Source organism: Lottia gigantea, assembly GCF_000327385.1.
Source record: "Lottia gigantea unplaced genomic scaffold LOTGIsca_79, whole genome shotgun sequence".
NCBI lineage: Eukaryota > Metazoa > Mollusca > Gastropoda > Lottiidae > Lottia > Lottia gigantea.
The window spans coordinates 750,261-769,525 of record NW_008710630.1 but is presented as its reverse complement, the minus strand read 5'-3'; the positions used below and the strand labels follow the sequence as shown (position 1 = coordinate 769,525).

At 34.6% G+C, this 19,265-nt stretch overlaps 1 protein-coding gene across 1 annotated transcript; it reads right to left on the bottom strand.

Moving 5' to 3' along the window:
- Positions 1-1,917: 1,917 nt before the first annotated feature.
- Positions 1,918-14,430, bottom strand: LOTGIDRAFT_168805 (hypothetical protein; the record flags this gene model as incomplete). Its single annotated transcript, XM_009066719.1, has 15 exons — positions 1,918-2,058; positions 2,229-2,334; positions 2,567-2,718; positions 3,019-3,185; positions 3,535-3,631; positions 3,823-3,927; positions 4,363-4,482; positions 4,821-4,908; positions 5,407-5,497; positions 6,101-6,266; positions 6,692-6,836; positions 8,650-8,750; positions 8,962-9,084; positions 9,460-9,651; positions 13,393-14,430. The coding sequence occupies 15 exons, from the start codon at positions 14,428-14,430 to the stop codon at positions 1,918-1,920; spliced, it is 2,832 nt and encodes a 943-aa protein (XP_009064967.1).
- Positions 14,431-19,265: the final 4,835 nt, after the last annotated feature.

The following is a 19,265-nucleotide window of genomic DNA, read 5'->3' as shown; positions in this document are numbered from 1 at the left end:
TACTATTGAAACTTATTTTGTTAAAGTCCATCTCATGCTGCTGACATGTGTCAGATACGCAATCCTCATCAGGACAACTAGTTATGGACCAGTAGGAAAAACAAGAATATTATTTGGTACATGACCCCAGTAAAGCTAAGTTTGTTATTAGAAGTCTTGGATTTGAATCTTCCTCAAAAATTCTGATTCCATGGTTTGTGCTTTCAAGAGTCTGTCCAATGTCTGTCACCTGTTTAAACTTATTGAAAATATAACACGTAAAATATCTTAAACATAAAAACAATACCTGAATAGACAGAAGATCATCTTTGTTATACTTCTTAGTAGAATCATCTCCGTTAAACTTATAAATACTCGGATCAGGGAAATACAACATGGGACCGAACGCTGGCTGATGGGATATATTACGTAATGAATCAACTTGATCCATATCAAACCCATAATGCACCTCAAGAGGGTTGGTATCGGTTACGTTAACTCCCATTGCGTTAATACCAGGTACTGTACAGTATAACATTAACTCGTTCTGTTTGCTGCAGGGCTGTAAAAAAATATTAATTTCAATAGCTACGTGGACTCTAAATTAAAGAAGAAAGCAAAGCATTCTAACCTTTTTTGTGGAAATCTTCATAAAAAAAGGTACTATTAGTGCTTACCCATTTAAAGATGACAAATATAGTTATCCACCATCAATATTTCTTTCAAGCATTCTAAATTCTTTATGGAATTAACTCTTCTCAAATTTGATTTTTTTTTTACGGAAGTAACTTTTTCAAAATTTACAATACACTTACCTTGGTGTATATTTTGCCACCGTACGTTGTAAAGAATTTAGGTTCTTGTATCATATTAAGATGAGTACCAACTACTGTTATAGTTGTACCACCACTGAAATAAAATATCACAAAATTAGAAATATATTTAGATTCGTTAATATTCAAAAGTCAATGACACTCAAATTATTTTCTCTTAAATGCAGGAAAATAACAAGAAATTCATCTGAACTTTTCTGTCTCCTTGCTAAAGAAGCATCACCATGCAGTGTGCAATGCAGGAAACTTTGTCATCAACAATCAATATAACAGAAATGAAATGAATGGAGTTTTAGGTCCTACTTTTCTGCACCATGTGGGCTAATGAAGACAGGCAACGTCATGCAGGGTGCAATTAGGGAAATTTTGCCAGGACAGCAGCATTACCCTACTCTTTTTCGATTTCCAACTGTCGAGGGATCTTTAACATGTACAGCCTGTAGCACACGGGGCCTCGTTTTATTGTCTCATCTGAACGACTAGACGCTTTTTCCATGTCAGCCCCTCATACCTGCATCACTGACAGGGGGAAACCAGGTTGAAAAATCCAAAGGTATTATCTCGACCTATGCCGGGATTGAACCCCGGACCTTCAGGTTAGCGAGCAAGCGTCTAACTCACTGATTGGCCGCAGCTCCCTCAATATAACAGAGAAACAATCCCCATCAATGATAAAATCAATGAAAATGCAAAATCCTGTTCTTACCTGAGAATACTTCTCTTGGGTTCTATCATGGTTATAGTGGGGTCTTTAGTATAGGTAAAAATACCAGGAACTTTTTTACGGTAACCGCCAAAATTAACTTCAATATTCACAGACTTCCTACTGGTGGATTTCTTCGGTGTTTTAAATTCTATGGTCGTCATGTTGGACCTAAAAATAGGCATTAGTTTAAAATTCAATTGGAATTTCTACCTCAGAATGAACATAACTTTTTTGAATAATTACTTTGTTTTTATGGATTTATTAGATTATTATAGGGATTCTGTTGTACAATAACGACACTATGTACCTTATTCAAGTTTTTCAAGAAGAACAGGAACCACAGACATCAGACAGACAAATATGACCCTAATACACACACATTTAATCTTAAATATATCCTTACTTTATGACTGGTACAGAGTTTCCACCAACTATAACTTGAGTATCACTACCAACATCTAGATTATTCCCCTTGATTAGAACTCTTGTACCTCCAGACATCAGACCTTGTTTAGGATCAACATGGTTTAATACTGGATCCTATAATGTAACATCGATATTTAAAAAAAACACTTATATGTCTCATGATTTCTACCATTTGTTATTATCTTGGGGCTCCCCTTTTTCCATAGATGTCTAGAATGACCAAAATGGATACAAATAATGAATGGAACACAATATGAGTATATCTGTATTAAAGGAACACTTACCACAAATTCAAAGACTGTATCTGATTCAGCAGTATATTTATTATTGACTACAACTTTCACTGTCCCAGATTTAGCAGACGTCACCCCTTTTACTTCACATTTAAAACTGAAAATTTAAAACAAAAATCTGTATAAATTTGACTAAATAATGATTACTCTTTCAAATCAGTTATTTTTGGCTATTCCATATTGCTTAAGCTCATTTTATAAATGCATGTCTCTGATACACAATCTTCATCAGGACAATTACTTTTGAAAATTAAGGTTAAATTTCCGCACTTAAAGCCAAGACACAAACATTTAAAATCAAAAGTATGATATTGTAAAAATGTCATTACCTTGACGATGGTTCATAGTGCTCTTGCATGACATCACATGGTAACCCGGCAACAGTCACCTGACCTAAAATATCTGAGATCTCTTTTCCCAGGTTTATTCCGTTGACCTGAATTTCTGTTTTACCCTTGACAGGTCCTTTACTAGGACTATACTGTAAATAACAATCACAAAATACTGTGATATTCAAAATCAATGATATTTTTGACTCTCTTGAATGATGGACTGTCGTCTCTTTGGTAAATAGAATCTTTAGTGGTTAAATTAGATAGATGCTAAATTGACAAACCCCTGATGTCATAAACAGTTTTAGCCATGTGGACTCTCTGAAAAGGTCGACAAATTATCAAATCACTGATATGCGATAACCAAAATAGTGAAATCTTCAAAAGGAATCCAGAGTTCACAAACCCATTCTGAGTGGCTTCAAGTGTTATTCAATAGATCTACTTACCCTCAGTATCTGTGGATTAGGACAAGTTTCAGACTGATCTAGCCAGGATTTCTGACATTTCTTCTGTAAGGAGCATTGATCCTCACACCATCCACATTCATACTCTACGTCTAGACTGAGACATTTACCACAGTTGGTTACCATGGACGCACATTTATAGATCCGCACTGAAAATAAAGTTCACCAAAATATTAAAAATGATAGATTCTATGGAACTTTTCATAAAATTGGAGTTGTGCATCTCAACTCTAGAGTTGTATCCAATGAGCGAAATTTTGCTAGAACAGGGTTGCCAATTTAAGTACCTCAATGAATACAATTTTGCCAGGGCTTTTGGTCTTTTTACTCACTACATTAAGTCCTTTCTGGATCACAGATATATGCAAGGATCAAATTTAGATTTCATGACTCACAAATTTGAAAGTGCTATGACCATGTACGTGGGTTTGTTACCAAGGGCCACCCTGTTGAGCCATCAAAACTTATGAACATTATTCTAATAATATCAATACCTACCATTCATTCGTTGTGGGTTATCTAACGGATGATTTTGTTGACCCCAAGTGACCTTGAACCCTGCTACTATGTATGGTATATCGTCAGCATACGCTAACTGAAAGCAAAATTCATAATACATGAAAATAGTAAAGCCTACTTAAGTCTCTCCAACAGAATTGACAGTAACAAGCCCCTCCATTTGAAGAAAATACTGTTATCTTATTGGCTAATAAATTTAAATTTAACCTCTATTTCAGTTATCGACCAATCAGAACAAGGGAAACCTGCCACAGAAATTGACCTTACCTTGATTGTCTCGCAGGTTAGAGTTGAAGAAGATATTTTAGCAGACACGGTCTGGACCTGACCAGAAAGATCAAAATGGCATTTTAAATTGGATCTCTGATTTGCCTGAAAAAATACAAGAAAATAATTCGGTAAGTTACGCATGAAACTAATTAGTTATCGAACATTGACTTATATCGTCCATTTCTAAGATTTTGATTGGTTAGAAGATATTATAGCTCAGTCAGAATAGAGTTGGATCATTGTCTTCAAGTGATTAGGTGCAATTCTTTTATGCCATGCAATTCGGTGCCGTGGAATCAAATCCTCCTGAAGGAGACAAATTGTCTGATGCCATGGAAAATGCTCTGAACAGTCTGCAACCTTTTAACCCCTATACCCATTGGTCCAAGATGCAATTTCATTGAAGAATGAGTCAGAAACCCACAGAAAATAATGGAAACAAAATCACATCTGTATGTAATTAATATTGTATACTATCAATCACTAGTTCAGATTATGAAAAATTGACAGAGTTACTGCCCCTGAATGTATGCTTACCTCCAGAGCTCGAACCTGGACAGAAATTGTTTTTAATTCACCAGAATGCACTAAAATATCTGTATCTGATGCTGCAGTTTCTAATCTCGGACAGCGGTCATTGACCTTTATACTGTCTCCCTGAAAAAGAAAATAATTTGAAACTGTCAAAACAAAAGATACGATTGTAGATTTCAGATTAAAAGTAACGAAAAAACTCATGTGTTCAGAGAGAGTTGAAATCCCACCCCCTTAACCTCACTAAACACCAAGCTGAACCTGTACTAACAACATCCTTTATCTATAACTTAGCTGAAACCCCGTACCCTTCCCCATACCCTTTCCCCCTTCCCCATACCCTTTCCCTCTTCCCCATACCCTTTCCCTCTTCCCCATACCCTTTTCCTCTTCCCTCACTCAACCCCATACCCTTTACTCCTCATCCTACACCCTCCTATCTAGATATTTAAATTGTTTACCTGTGGGCAGGATTCTGATTGTTCAACACAAGAATGAGATACAGGACACCAGTGACAGTTAAACTGACTAGTACTACAACTTGTACAGCTGAAAAGAAAGGTTTAAAAATTAATCAACTACAAATATATTGATGATATTTACTTTGATGTAGACATAAATGATAAAAGACAATATATAAACACGTAGGGGGACATAACAAACATAAACACACAGATGAATGGATGATGATAACAAGATAGCCGTCGAATACTCATATTCATATTCATAGATTGAGCCATCCTTTCGTATCTTATATCTACTTCTGCTATACATGCAGAGCTAGGATCTTTATACTGAATTAACTTCCGGTACATAGTCACTTATTAATGTTCACAATGTACAGCCTGTATTACACAGGGTCTTGGTTATTGTCCCATCCAAACGTGTAAAGGATTTCATACATTCAACATTCATTACTGGTGAGCGTAAAAATGGCAGACTTTGAGACAGGGAACACTATGCAGTGTGCAATTAACTTTGGTTTTTCAATGATTGTCAAATTTTAGAGATCATTGTGGCAAATAAAATATTAATTTCAAAACTCACTTATTGTTGCCTTGACAGTCAAACACTGATACATCACGTTTTACTATCATCTTTCCTTCAACATGGAACTGAAGTTCTAAATCTTCATGATCTATAGAATAAACAGTGAAACAATCAATTATTCAAGGTTCTTAAGTCCCCTAAATTCTAGTCAAATCCAACCAGCGCCACAATAATCAAAAGGTTTATTCCTCTTGAGACATAAGTGCCATGCTGTGGCAAGATGGAGTAATTTTCAATTGATATCTTGTGCTTCGAATGGGGGAATGGGGCTCATTGGTGTCAAATCAGCAAATATCTTGGAATCATAATGGGCACTTCATAGCATATCAAACTACAAAAATATGATTATCAATAATGCCATGCTGTACCAAATTACATGTTACAAGTTGTGTTCAGGATAACAGTGTTAAAATACAGAAGTGAGTACATGCTATTAAATAGCGTCATGTCGTACCAAGTTTGTGTTTTGAACATGCCATCAGGTGTTCTGGACTTTGCTTTTGAAACTACACAAACAATTATACATGAGAATATGGTATTCAAAAGTGCTATGTCATGCCAAAATTGCATTTCTTAGAGACAGGTGTTAAGGTGGCGTTCACGCTTACAGTGTTACTATTAACTATGTTATTTAGTAGTGCCGTGGAGTGCCGTGCCGATATCGTGGTTGTTAAAGTTTACCATTACTCACCCTTACCCTGTGGTATTGTAGGTAGTTGTCGTGGTAACGGACATGTGATTGTGTTCTCCTTTTGATCCAAAATGGCCATAGTGTTGTCATGTTTTTCACCGTTGATAAACAAACAGTTTAAATTTCTGTTACTTTCAAATTTTAATTTGTTTACTTGAAATTTTATCTGGAATTAACAGTAAGAAAATGAATGGAGTTTTACGTTCTACTTTTCTGCTATCTATGCTCTGTAGCGAGCTGATGGAATAAGGCAATCAGGTCCATAAGTCTCGTCTGACGTCAACTTCGTCTAACAACTTTCAGGTACAAACAATGGTGCATTACTTTCCTTTGCATTGTGCAATGGAGGAAATATTTCCAGGACAGTAGCCTTGTTTGATTGTAATCAATGCTGGATATAGTGTTCCAGTCATCTATGTGACACCCCTGAACTTTCTAATGAACTCTTCCGCACATGCATACTTTCAATAAATATGAAACTGTATATATATGATTGGAACATCTTATTTGTAAAATTAGGGGTGTTCTTTTATGGTGCCAACTCCTCAATACATGACTATGATATATTTTCAAAAAAACAAATATGCTTACCTGTCTTGAATCTCCACCATTTATAAATTTCTTGTAGCTCAAACTGGATGGTTGTAAGGATGAAATGGAAGCACATGATTGGTCAGTTCTGGACAACCAAGGCGGAGTTATCACTGATGATTGACATAATTCTTTTGTGGTGCACCTGAAACAAATGGATGAGACTGGTTAAGAAAAATCATGAAATCAAAAATTAATAAGTATTTGTGGACATTTTGTTAAAACAACACCTTTTGATCAGTAAATGAATGGGGAGACTGTGGTTTACTTTATCCAAACAACTACATTGTGGTTGCCCATACTCATAGATTATTCATGAGTTTCATTAGAAACCAAATCTTATATAAACAGTAAAGCAATTCTATAATTACACCAATCAAAGACATCTAACTGAAATTGGAATGATACAAATCGATGCTATCAGTTCAGCAGATACACAAAATGTTTTGAAAACCTCTTGACAATCCCTTTAAACTTCAGTACAAAAAGATAAGATGAATCATATCAGAAGTCTACACATTAAAATTATTTTCTGTGTAATTCTCTTTTCTAATCTCCTAAAATCTGTTTTTAATTATTTCATCTTTAAAATCTAAAATAGTTTTTACTTAACGACCTTTAGTTTTATTTTAGGCCAAACTGAATTAATTCTTTGTTGGGTTGTTGAGATCCGAGGGCCTGTTTGCTACAGACTTTGCACGTTTGCGATCCTTTGACAATTGGTAGCCTAATAAAAAAGAGAAAGCTAAAGCCTCTTTCTTTCTTTCTTTCTTTCATCCTGGCCAAATTTTCCTCATTGTACACTAAAAGGCCCAAACAGGTGTAGAAAAGTAGGATATTGAATTTCATTTGGAGTGATCTCTCTGTAAAACTTGGTATCAAACAACGGAAAAGCACAAAATAAATTCACTATGGCCTGAGAACTATTATAATTGGTATAATTATCAGTAAAAATATGTTTCGAGATTTACGACCTCACAGCAGGTCAATCAGCTTGCATTCTGGGTAGCTAATTTCTGCGACATAGCTCTATCATATCCCAGCATGCCCATCTAAGGGCACCATGGGTAGAGTAATTCTAGAGACATATTTTAGTACAAGTGCAATCACTATAAGATGATCTCATATATCATAGAGCATTCTGGGTAGTGAATTTCTGCGACATTGTTCTTTAACCTCCCAGGATGCTTCTCCCATGGCATTATGGGTACTGTATTTCTTGAGACATATTTTCGAATATTGATACAATTAAGTCAGGGGTTATATCTATGACGTACTCATATACCAGAGGGGATTCTGGGTGATTCATGAATCAAAGTGCATTGTGGGTAACTAAATTCCTCAATCTCTATACTCAGAAGGGGAATCAAGGTGCATTCTGGGTATCTTATCGCTATATTCCATCTGTAAATTACCAGCTAGTTTGATCTCTAACTGAAACTTGTTTGAACAGAAAAATCTGCCAAAATATCTTATCATTTAATGATAATTTCATAGAAAACTGTATCTTTTGGCGTTTTTATTGATGAAATATTATTTTTGATGATGAAATTCAAGCCAAGTGCTGAGAGGTACATGCACCAACCTGCAGCTGTTTGCTGATATCTTTGAGGAAAGGAATTCTTGATCATAATTTGATCAAAACTTATTTTAACTTTTCATCTTTCAAAAAATCTTTAAAAATTTTATTATTCCAAAGATTTGGTTGAAAAAAATTTAAAATTTCCAAAGGTTTCACCTTTATCTTTTTAGTATTTTGATTATCTCCATTGTAATCCAACAAGTTTTCTACGACAGTCCCACTCCAATGATGTTGTTTTTAACCAATCAAATTGTATCATGTTAACCCCTTCTGTTATATTGCTCTCTTTGAGTTTTGCTATCCCACAATTCATTTTGTTATCAAGAAGCAAGCTCCACAAGGCACAACTTGATTTAATTAGATTAAAAATACATACCTATTGTCCATGACACACCAGCCACAAGTTTCATCTCCGTCATTCATACATTCGTCACAGGAAGTGAGGTCATCACAATGGTTTAACGATAACACAGACAGCTGAAAATATTCAAAATAGATTCTTACACTTTCCTTAATATCAGATACATAAAATGGGTTTAATGCTGGGTTTAATTTAAACTATGGCCACCACTTTGACAACCAACAAATCTGTTGCAATCCTACAGTTTTTAAAGCTACATCGAAAATTTCTAGGGTGAAAAATTCATTGAACATTGCAATCTATAGAAAGTTTGTACAAGACACCTACCTTGTGTGAGCCAAGTATGTAGAGTAGATTGGATTGTGGGTGATTTGTGATTTGTAAAATGATGTCACCCACACTGTGTGTAATCTTAAATAATTGGTTAACTTGGCCATTTTCAAACCTCAACTAAAAAAAAATCCGAAAAATTGTCAATGTTTTTATTGAGAGCAGACGTGAAATAAAAGGCTGTGGTAGAAGCATTATGATTACGACAATAATTTGGCTCTTGTGAATAGTTCACACAACTGAGCCACCATTTTTCATCTTTAAAGATTGTAAAAAGGTTTTTAAAACTTTTAATGTGCATCAGGGACATTGAGAGCATTGATTTGCACCATTACAATTTCCAGTCAGACGTCTGTGGTTCCTGCAATTAGCTGCCAATAATGTCTAAAGGGCTGTGTACATATATAGGATTGTATCAACATGGCTATCAAAATGAGTCAAAAATTTATTGCATTAAAGGGTTGAAGTGGGGGGGGTGAAAAAGTTCATAAATACCTTAATGACATGACCATCTTGTGTACCAATATAGGCGTATCTATGGTTACCTTCAGGGTGAACAAAGATGGCGGTTGGTTTGTCAGATGTAAAGAAATGTAATGGTGTTGCAGAGATTGGTTTGGAACCTTCGATGGCTGAATAATCCTTCCATTCTCCTGATTCTCCACAGAAGTCTACGGAACCGAAAATCTGAAATATAAATAAACAAAATGAATTTATCTTTTGAAAATTTTTGGTCCCATTCCAATATGGAGTCTTTCAATCCTTCAAATTCTACTTACTTAAGGGACACCACGTAGTGTGCAATGAGGGAAATTTTGTCAGAACAGCAACATGTCCAACAGTTGATGGACCTTAAAAAGCAGACTCTGTAGTAAGTGGTATCCCTTGATAAGTTTGAGATTTGTCTATCTATCTAAATTTCAATATGTCTACACAGTTTATGTTATCTAGACCAATAACTACAGGACTATATCACTTAGCTCTGTATCATTTCTGATATCATAGTAAACTATATGACTATATACTTTCAAGATGAAAGTACTATTTGTTGCATGATAAAGGGAGATAAGCTCTATATCAGTTGGTTACAAATCTGAGTATAGCACCTGTTCTCCATTTATCATCATCAGAACAGCTGGTACAGACTCATATCCCTATTATACATGTCTAATACCTTGACTGCAATAGCCAGCTTTTTGAATAACAGGAGTTAGTGATGCAACGATTTTAATGGATTACAGCGAATAAAAACCATCACCAAAAAGTTTGTAGGCCATAAGCCATTATGTTTACAGTCTTTCTGTCAAGGGCTCTGATTGGATTGTAAGCTAATGGATACAGCCAATCGAATTGCTGCATTTTCAAACTGCTGTGATTCAAGAAAGGTGGCTATTACAGTCAAAGGTATAGGACAAAGTTTGAAATAGCTTAATATTGTGAAGATATAAGGTATAAGATGAAGTTTGAAATAGCTTGATATTGTGAAAATGAGTCAAGGTATAAGATGCAGTTGGTAATAGCTTGACATTGTGAAGATGAGTCAAGGTATAAGATGCAGTTGGTAATAGCTTGACATTGTGAAAATGAGTCAAGGTATAAGATGCAGTTGGTAATAGCTTGACATTGTGAAGATGAGTCAAGGTATAAGATGCAGTTGGTAATAGCTTGACATTGTGAAGATGAGTCAAGGTATAAGATGCAGTTGGTAATAGCTTGACATTGTGAAGATGAGTCAAGGTATAAGATGCAGTTGGTAATAGCTTGACATTGTAAAGATGCAGATATAAAGTTGTTTATATTAAAAGTAAAGTATTTAAATGTCTGTCTACAGAATACACAAGTAGATTTCTTTCATCTTCAGTATTTCAATATACTTTCAATAAACAACATGCTCTGTACTATAATCACAATTACTTCTATAGCTGTTTTTTCTGTCTCTTATTCAGGGATGTTAATTTGATTGAGTTTGCCAGTCATGTCAGATATAAGTTATAACATTATTTTAACTTGACTAGTTATATTCTATAATCAATTACTGTCTTCCTAAAGTCAAGAATTATTTCTATTTTGTATTCAGACTTGTTGATTCGATTGTATTTGAATATGTCTGATTATAGACATTTGTTTTTTTTAGTTAGCTTGCCAGACAAGGTAATATACGCCCACCGACAGCTTTGATTATGAATAAAAATATTTGGCAGTACAGTAACAATTACCAGTAAGAAATATTCAACCTTCAGTCATACACTTCTTTTAAACGTTGATTTCCCAGATCTTTTAACAGTCATTAATAATTGTCTTCAAATCTTTCACAAACTGTGTCTTCTAGAGTGTTCACAATCTAGAAATTTAATACTTTCGTTGCACGGTTAATTCTTAAAACATCCCTCTGTTAAAAAATATTTGGCCAATGTTATATCTCTTTAAGTAATAAACAGGTTTTAATATTTTGCCTAATAGTGGAGTGTTGGTACCGAAAATACCAAACTACCATCTAAATCTATCATCTAGACTATCTACCCTCTGGTGTATATTCCAATCCTGACAATGGTACCATCTTGGAATAATCTATCTCTCAGTCAACAGTGTTGATATTTTAAAAAGAACACAGTATTCCATCTGTTACCTTGGCAGACATTTTGAAATTTAAACCCAAACTATCTGGTATTGATAGCTTTATCTTTTTAAAAACATAGTAAAGTAGTGTGGCTTGAAAAATAATCAACATTTGCTTCTGAAAATTACCCTTTTATTGTTTTTAAAGAATTTTTGAAGTTATGGTTACTTTTTAAGACTTTGTTGTCTGGCACCATTACTTAGGAAGAATGGTGAGGTGACTCTTGTAACAGATAAGTCTGTTACAAAACTGTCCTGATGAGGATTCCATATCCAAAACACACTAATGAGGCTTGATAAACAATCTAGGTTTAAAGCCAAAAATTACGGTACAGAGGAATTTTTGTTGAATTTCATCGTCCTGATCTATATAATAGGAGAGTTACTACTTGTCCTGATGAGAGCATCATATCTGAAACACACGTACACAACTAAAGAGGTCTTGTCACTTCAATGTAAACCCTTAAATCAAAACTAGCTGCCCTGATGAAGATTGTGTATCCAAAACATTTGAAGACACTAAGAGATGAACTCTCTTCAATTTCCAATTTCGAAAAGTTTAGGAGGTCTGTCAACATCACATGAAAGGGTAAGGCGAACATCAGACTACCTTTGCAAAAGACATAAAAAAGGCCATTCCAAAATTTTTGGGATCGAGCTATGCCAGAGAAAATACAAATTACGCTTTTCTCGACAATTCTTTGATATAATGAAAAAAATAAACATCCAACAATAAAACGTGAAATTTACGACCATGAATATTCAAATAGAGATGTCGTTATCCTCATAAGATTTTTTAATATAATTTTATTTTCCAACAAATTACCGTTCTCCTTCCACTATCTATGTACCAGAATTGATCTCCCTTTGAGAAAAAACGAAGGAAAACGCGTCTCAAAGAGACCGATGACATAAAATTAATGAAAACTGGCAAAGATTTGAACATTTGAAAGAAATAAAACCAGAAAATGACAGTTAGCCATGATTTGTGTAATTCCCCATGATGAACGTTCAAAGCAAATATCAGAGATTTCCACGGACATAAAAATGATGTAACTAAAATGAGGGACATTGAGTAGGATGTAATAGCCCTTCCCGTGGGATTTGTTTGATCTGCAATCGACACACGCTAACATAAAGAAACCAGCCAAGCAGTTAGTTTGACAAAATATGGTCCTGACTCAGCGAAGGTCAGCATCAAACATGTCATATCTAAGGGAGGTAATGACACGATAGTCGTAACTCTTAATCCTCCCTTTCCCAGTTATCCTACTTTCGCTTTATTTTCCGGTTTATTAGTTTTAATTCAGCATCTCAATTAGTAGATGTGAGTTTTAGTACCGATGTTGTCATAGTTTATGGTCAATTTTAGTATCTTCAGATCAATATTGATAACGATAGCTCAGCTCTCTAATCGGTACTACTGAGAGACCAATAAAAGTCACCATAAAATATGGCATATTCACAATGACAAGCTATTACGAACATCGTGTTATACATATTCACAATGTCAAGTTATTACGAACTTCGTCTTATACCTTAACTGCAATAGCCACCTTTCTTATATCATGCACATTTGTAAATGCAGGAATTTGATTGGATTGTATGCTAGCAAATACAGCCAATCAGAGCCTGCAACAGTAAGACTGTACTTGTTATCAGAGGCTTTGATTTGCTGTATACACTAGCGTACAATCCAATCAAATCGCTGAATTTACAAACCGAGAATGGTGGTTATAAGATGATGAAAGTTAATTCTTGTATAGAATAACAAAAGTAAAATATCTCAAAATATAAAAAATAACAACTTACTAAGGGAGGACAAGGTTCAATTTTTTTATAATGTTCAGGACCAAAATTTCCTACAGCTTTATAACAATTTCGAACCGTTTCATTAAACTCCAAATCTATATCTTGAATATCATATTCACAAAATGTTGATTTCTTCGCACCTGCTGATGAAACGGTGTTTGAAAAAATGACGTAAAGTTTACCGTTTGTGAAATAAGCATTTTGTACCACATCATAAGAATCCGAATCTGATTTTTGACATTTTATTGGAATTTCCACAAATGATCGGAAATACCTGTCCTGCTGACATAATCTGTTGATTCTCGATACAATTTTCTGCGATCCTGGGTTTTCTCGTTGAAGAGTGATGAAGTAAACAAAGCCGCCATTTTGAAATCCATACAATTGCCTCACTATAAAACTTTCGCGATACTCTTTCAAAATTTCCAATTTCGTAGATCCTTCGGTATCGCGATGTATGAAATCTAGATTATCCAGGCTACGACTGCTGATACTAGGCACAAGGTCACGATAAGCTGCATCCCCAAGGTCACTGTAGGCGGTTGCTATGTACAATGCCTGCGTGTTGTTGATAGAAGGAGCAAGAAACATGTAACAAGAATGATGGTCGTTAGGGACTAAAGGTTTATGAAAAAACTTTTTAACGTTTGTGATATTGTTTAATGCCAATGTTTGGCAAGATCCGTGAAAAAGTGACGAACATAAAATGAGCGAGTTGGAGGCGGAGTCAATCACTAAGCCTTTGATCTGACTGTTGAGTTGAGTTTTAGGTTTATCACATGGTAGCAATGGAGGCGGGCACTCCACATTATCCAATCGTGGTCCAGTTGAAGCACTCTGCACGATGTTGAGATCGGGATCCAGTTTATGAAGTCTGTTTAAGGCACCGAGAAACACGTTGCCCGTCTGGTCATCAATGACTAGTTTTTGCAGAATATTTCCGCCAGGGTCTCGGAAACTGTGTAGTATTTTGATACATTGAGTGTGACAGATCAGCGACACCAGGAGAAATAGTTGCAGTCTGATTCCTCCTTCCATTTTCTCATTTAGTTACCTCCCTTACCTGAAAAGAGAAAGAAGCCATTTTTATAAAGATGCTTAGAAAATTAAAAGCGAAAATTAACTTGAGTCTCCTTAACCTTCACTTAACGATCTACCGTCTTCGTAATGCCCAACGCATCCTGGAAGTGAGGACAGTTTGATCTTCCAACATTCATATTTATTTAATTATATAAGAACCATAAATTGTATTTGAATTCTGATAAGTGACACTCATGGCTAAATGAGCTCAATCAGTGAGTGTATCCCTTTTAGTTTCTGTAAGTTGTATAGGTGGCTATTGGTAAAAATGATGCTTCCTTCTTAATAGAAAGGTTCTATTAGCACCATTCTGATTTTAGGATCAGATGTCTGTGGTTCCTGTAATTCCAGAAAAACATGACCAGCTCATGATGTTCGATTGCAATTAAAAAAGGCTGGAATGGTGTTTATGATAGTATCTTCTAATTAGTATGTTTTGGTGTAATTGGCCAAGATGATGTCACTCTTGCAAATACCAATTGCTTAAACAGAATATATGCGATAGTATATCTCATTTGTATGCCTTCAACATTGAGTGAGTAATACAGTAGACTGTTGAACATGATGGCTCATTATGTATTGTAGTTAACAAATAATTGTTGAACGTCTACATATATTACACTCGGTCATAATTTACATAATCTAGACAAAATCTACACCTTATTAACATTTTACAGGTATACAAAATACAACTGTCTACAATAGTTTTTAAATGAACAGTAGTCAAATAAAACTTACAAATATATTCTGACAAAATAACACCTCGCAGTGTGCAATGAGCGAAATTTTATCCTGAGTGCCAGCCTACCCTTTTACTATTTCCATCTGCATGTAGCACACAGGGCCTCTGTTTATTGCCCCATCCGAACGACTAGATGCTTATTCTCTTACCTACATCACTAACAAGGGAAACAAGGTTGAAAATTAAAGAAATAATATCAACCTATGCCAGAATTGAACTATGAACCAAATTTCTTAATATTAGGTATGATTGACTTACTTAAGGAAAAAAATTCTCTTATCGTTTCAAACAGTTACTTTCTTTACAAAAAATGTACAGCCATTTCATCTATAAAAATTTATCACCAAAGTTAAAAACAAAACTTACCTTTTTTGAACCATAACCCTGTATGCGGACTTCAACTTACAAAGGAATAATTCAGATTTGACAAAAGTGTTACTTGTTGATATAAGTTAACTTTTACTTGAAGTAGTGAAGTAGGTAAAAACACTGGGGGTTATAAGTGAATCATAGAGGTAAAAAGAAATAACCTAAATTCCATTCTCAAAACCTATATTCTTCAAGATAACTACAGAAAACATTTGGTTTAAATATGTTCACTCTTCAAGTTTAGTCATGGACATTTTATTTCGTTTGGGGTCTGAGAAGATTTCATAGCTATGTGGAGTCTCTTAAAAGCCCAAATAGAGTCCAAGTTGACAATCCCAGTTGCAGAGAAGCATCAAGTCTTTGTTTTATTATAAAACAATATATATATTTAAACTTATATATAGTAGTGTAACAGAAGTATACGTGTAACAGAAGTAAGTTTATTAGAAATATAAGTGTAACAGACAAGAATTGTAACAGGAGTATAAGTATATCAGAAGTAAGTTTAACAGAAATATCAGTGTAACAGAAAAGAATTGTAACAGAAGTATAAGTATATCAGAAGTAAGTGTAACAGAAATATCAGTGTAACAGAAAAGAATTGTAACAGGAGTATAAGTATATCAGAAGTAAGTGTAACAGAAATATCAGTGTAACAGAAAAGAATTGTAACAGAAGTATAAGTATATCAGAAGTAAGTGTAACAGAAATATCAGTGTAACAGAAAAGAATTGTAACAGAAGTATAAGTATAACAGAAGTAAGTGTAACAGAAATATCAGTGTAACAGAAAAGAATTGTAACAGAAGTATAAATGTAACAGAAGTATAAGTATAACAGAAGTAAGTGTAACAGAAGTATAAATGTAACAGAAGTATAAATGTAACAGAAGAACAAGTATAACAGAAGTATAAGTATAACAGAATGTAAGTGGGAAGAGTTAAAGTATATTATGAGTAGATAAGAAGAATATTGATAAATCAACATATCAAATTACTAAATAGTCTACTAACTTAAACACTCTCTACACAGACATACCTAGCTTACAAATAACTTGTATACCTACATATATTTAACCTGCAATTTCATCTTATGATGGGACAAAAAACTGTGACCCCGTGTGTTATAGAGTGTGCACATTAAGGATCTCTAGACAGTTGAAATCTTTTGTAACCCATCTTACAAATATTGGCTAATATCTTAACTGGTATATCTTTAGCCTAGCAATGTTATCAATTGAAAGTTTTTATTGCATGTTGGGATAATACCGCAAGCAAAGAAATTATGGATCTCTCGATAGTTGAAAATATTCTCTTCTTTCAATTTGTACTGTGTTGATAATCCTGTACCTTTTGGGACATTGTATCTTATTTATTTTTACCTTAATGTAGCAATCTTGGCAATATTTACCTCATGCATACTGCATATGCAAAATTCAGAGCAGAAAATAAAAACACAAACTCCATTTTCTTTACAGTTTTCTTCATGAAATTTTTCAAAATACTTATCTAAGTTTATTGGATTTTAATCTTAAATATTAAAGATGAAAATTTATGTCATATTTAAGTTTCACTTTAACAAGTAGATGTTACAATATAATTAGTGAGTTATGAACAATAAACCTCCCCTTTAAAAACTATTAATATCCTATCTTAAAGTCATAAGAAAGTTATAGGATGGAAAGGCATTTTGAGTTACCAAAGGTACTTAGAGTCTTTAACATGAAACCCTTGATCTAACCAGCCAATATTCTCACCATATCTTGATGTGATTTGAGGACTGACTGTTGCATAATGGAGTGAGTGATGGAACGTTGAGGTCATTAGTTTTATTTTTTTTTTAAAAATGGTGATTGTAGGCTCTAATCTCTGTCAGTGTATGAACATTTTGTGACTAAGAACAGTCTGCAGTTTGTTCACAAATTCCAATCAAAGAGAAAGGCTCATGCCACTGTCCTTCATTGCATACAGCATGGCATCGCCCATCTTTATAAGCTCAAACATGAGCAGAAACTTAGAAAGTAAAACTGATTTCATGTTTGAAGTAGGGGAGCTATAGGACATCTTATTAAAATTCTATACATGACCCACGAATAAAACTGAACAGACAACCTACTCTACATCCTAGACATACGTTAAATATTTCAATATATAAACTAACACATCATTACACTATACACCTGGTACAACTGTGTTCAGAATTTTATACACCGCAATTTTTAACAAATTTCATGGTCAAGGTGTTCACATAGCCTTATTGAGTTCTAATCAAATCCAGTTTTGTTGAGTAACTTATACAAGAACACCTGGTTGATTTAACTTTCTATTTCATACCAGAGATATTTAGCTAACTTTCTTCGTTCAAGGTGTTCGTAAAGCCCTTGACAAACCCTGTCAGAAAGTGACATCAAGTGTTCATGAAAAAAGAAAAAAAAAGTTCAGTTAACCATATCATAATATTTGTAAAGTAGATGGACCATGCCTCACTTAACTGTGGTATTGGACTAGAGGGGGGTCCCCTGTAGTTGTTTATAATAACATTACACATCACTTAACTCTACAGATCACTCATTCCTTTCATAAAATAATTAGAACTCAAAACAAACCTCTCCTGTAGCTTGAAAAAGATGATACTTTCAAAAAAACAGAAGGAAATCGACATGAATCTATCCAAATTGAAATTCCTTTGTCAAAGTCCACAAGCGGACCAAATCAATGAGGTAGACACGAAATAAAATAGACAATCCTGGACAGTGGTGGAGCCACCCTCCCAAGAGATATAGTCAACAGACAGACTTACTGGGGGACAACTGTCAAAGATGAGATTCAGTATGAGGCATCTCTGTGGATGCAGGATTGGTACAAACCTTCCATGGATCGTCTGAGAGGGTTAACCCTCAAGAAAATTGTGAGATTTGGAATTGATGACACATAATGAAGTAGACATGATATGAGTCCAACAGCCATCCTGGATCTTAGTAGATGAAATTAACTGACCAAGCTGTTAAAAGACATCTTAGTGGTATAGATCTACAATAACTATCCTAGCATCACAACAAAACAAAAAATATTCCAACTTCAGTCACAAGGTGTAGAGAATTACCCAAGATGAAAATAAAGAACCAAGCAAGATGTCCGTCGAGAGAGAAAGTATTTCTTGGAGAGAAGATCTTCAATACCTTTCATAGCATCACAACAAAACTCACAAAAAACATACAAAATATGGAGAATTCAGTATTGAAGTTTATCTCCAGATGTAAAGTATTATTCAAGGGAGTAAAAGAGATCAAATATCCTGGACAAATCACTCTTCTATTGTTGAAGTTAAACACCTTGTCTCAGAGACTATTATAAATAATAGTGTTTTAACACGCTTATAAACACAAAGACTTTAGTCAATTTATATCATACACAACTGGTAGCAGGGGTGACGGGGAGAGGAGAGAGTAAGGGGTGAGGAGAGAGAAAGAGGAAGGGGGTAGTTAAACACCTTGTCTCAGAGACTATTATAAATAATAGTGTTTTAACACGCTTATAAACACAAAGACTTTAGTCAATTTATATCATACACAAGGGTAGCAGGGGTGACGGGGAAAGGGTGACGGGGAGAGGAGAGAGTAAGGGGTGAGGAGAGAGAAAGAGGAAGGGGGTAGTTAAACACCTTGTCTCAGAGACTATTATAAA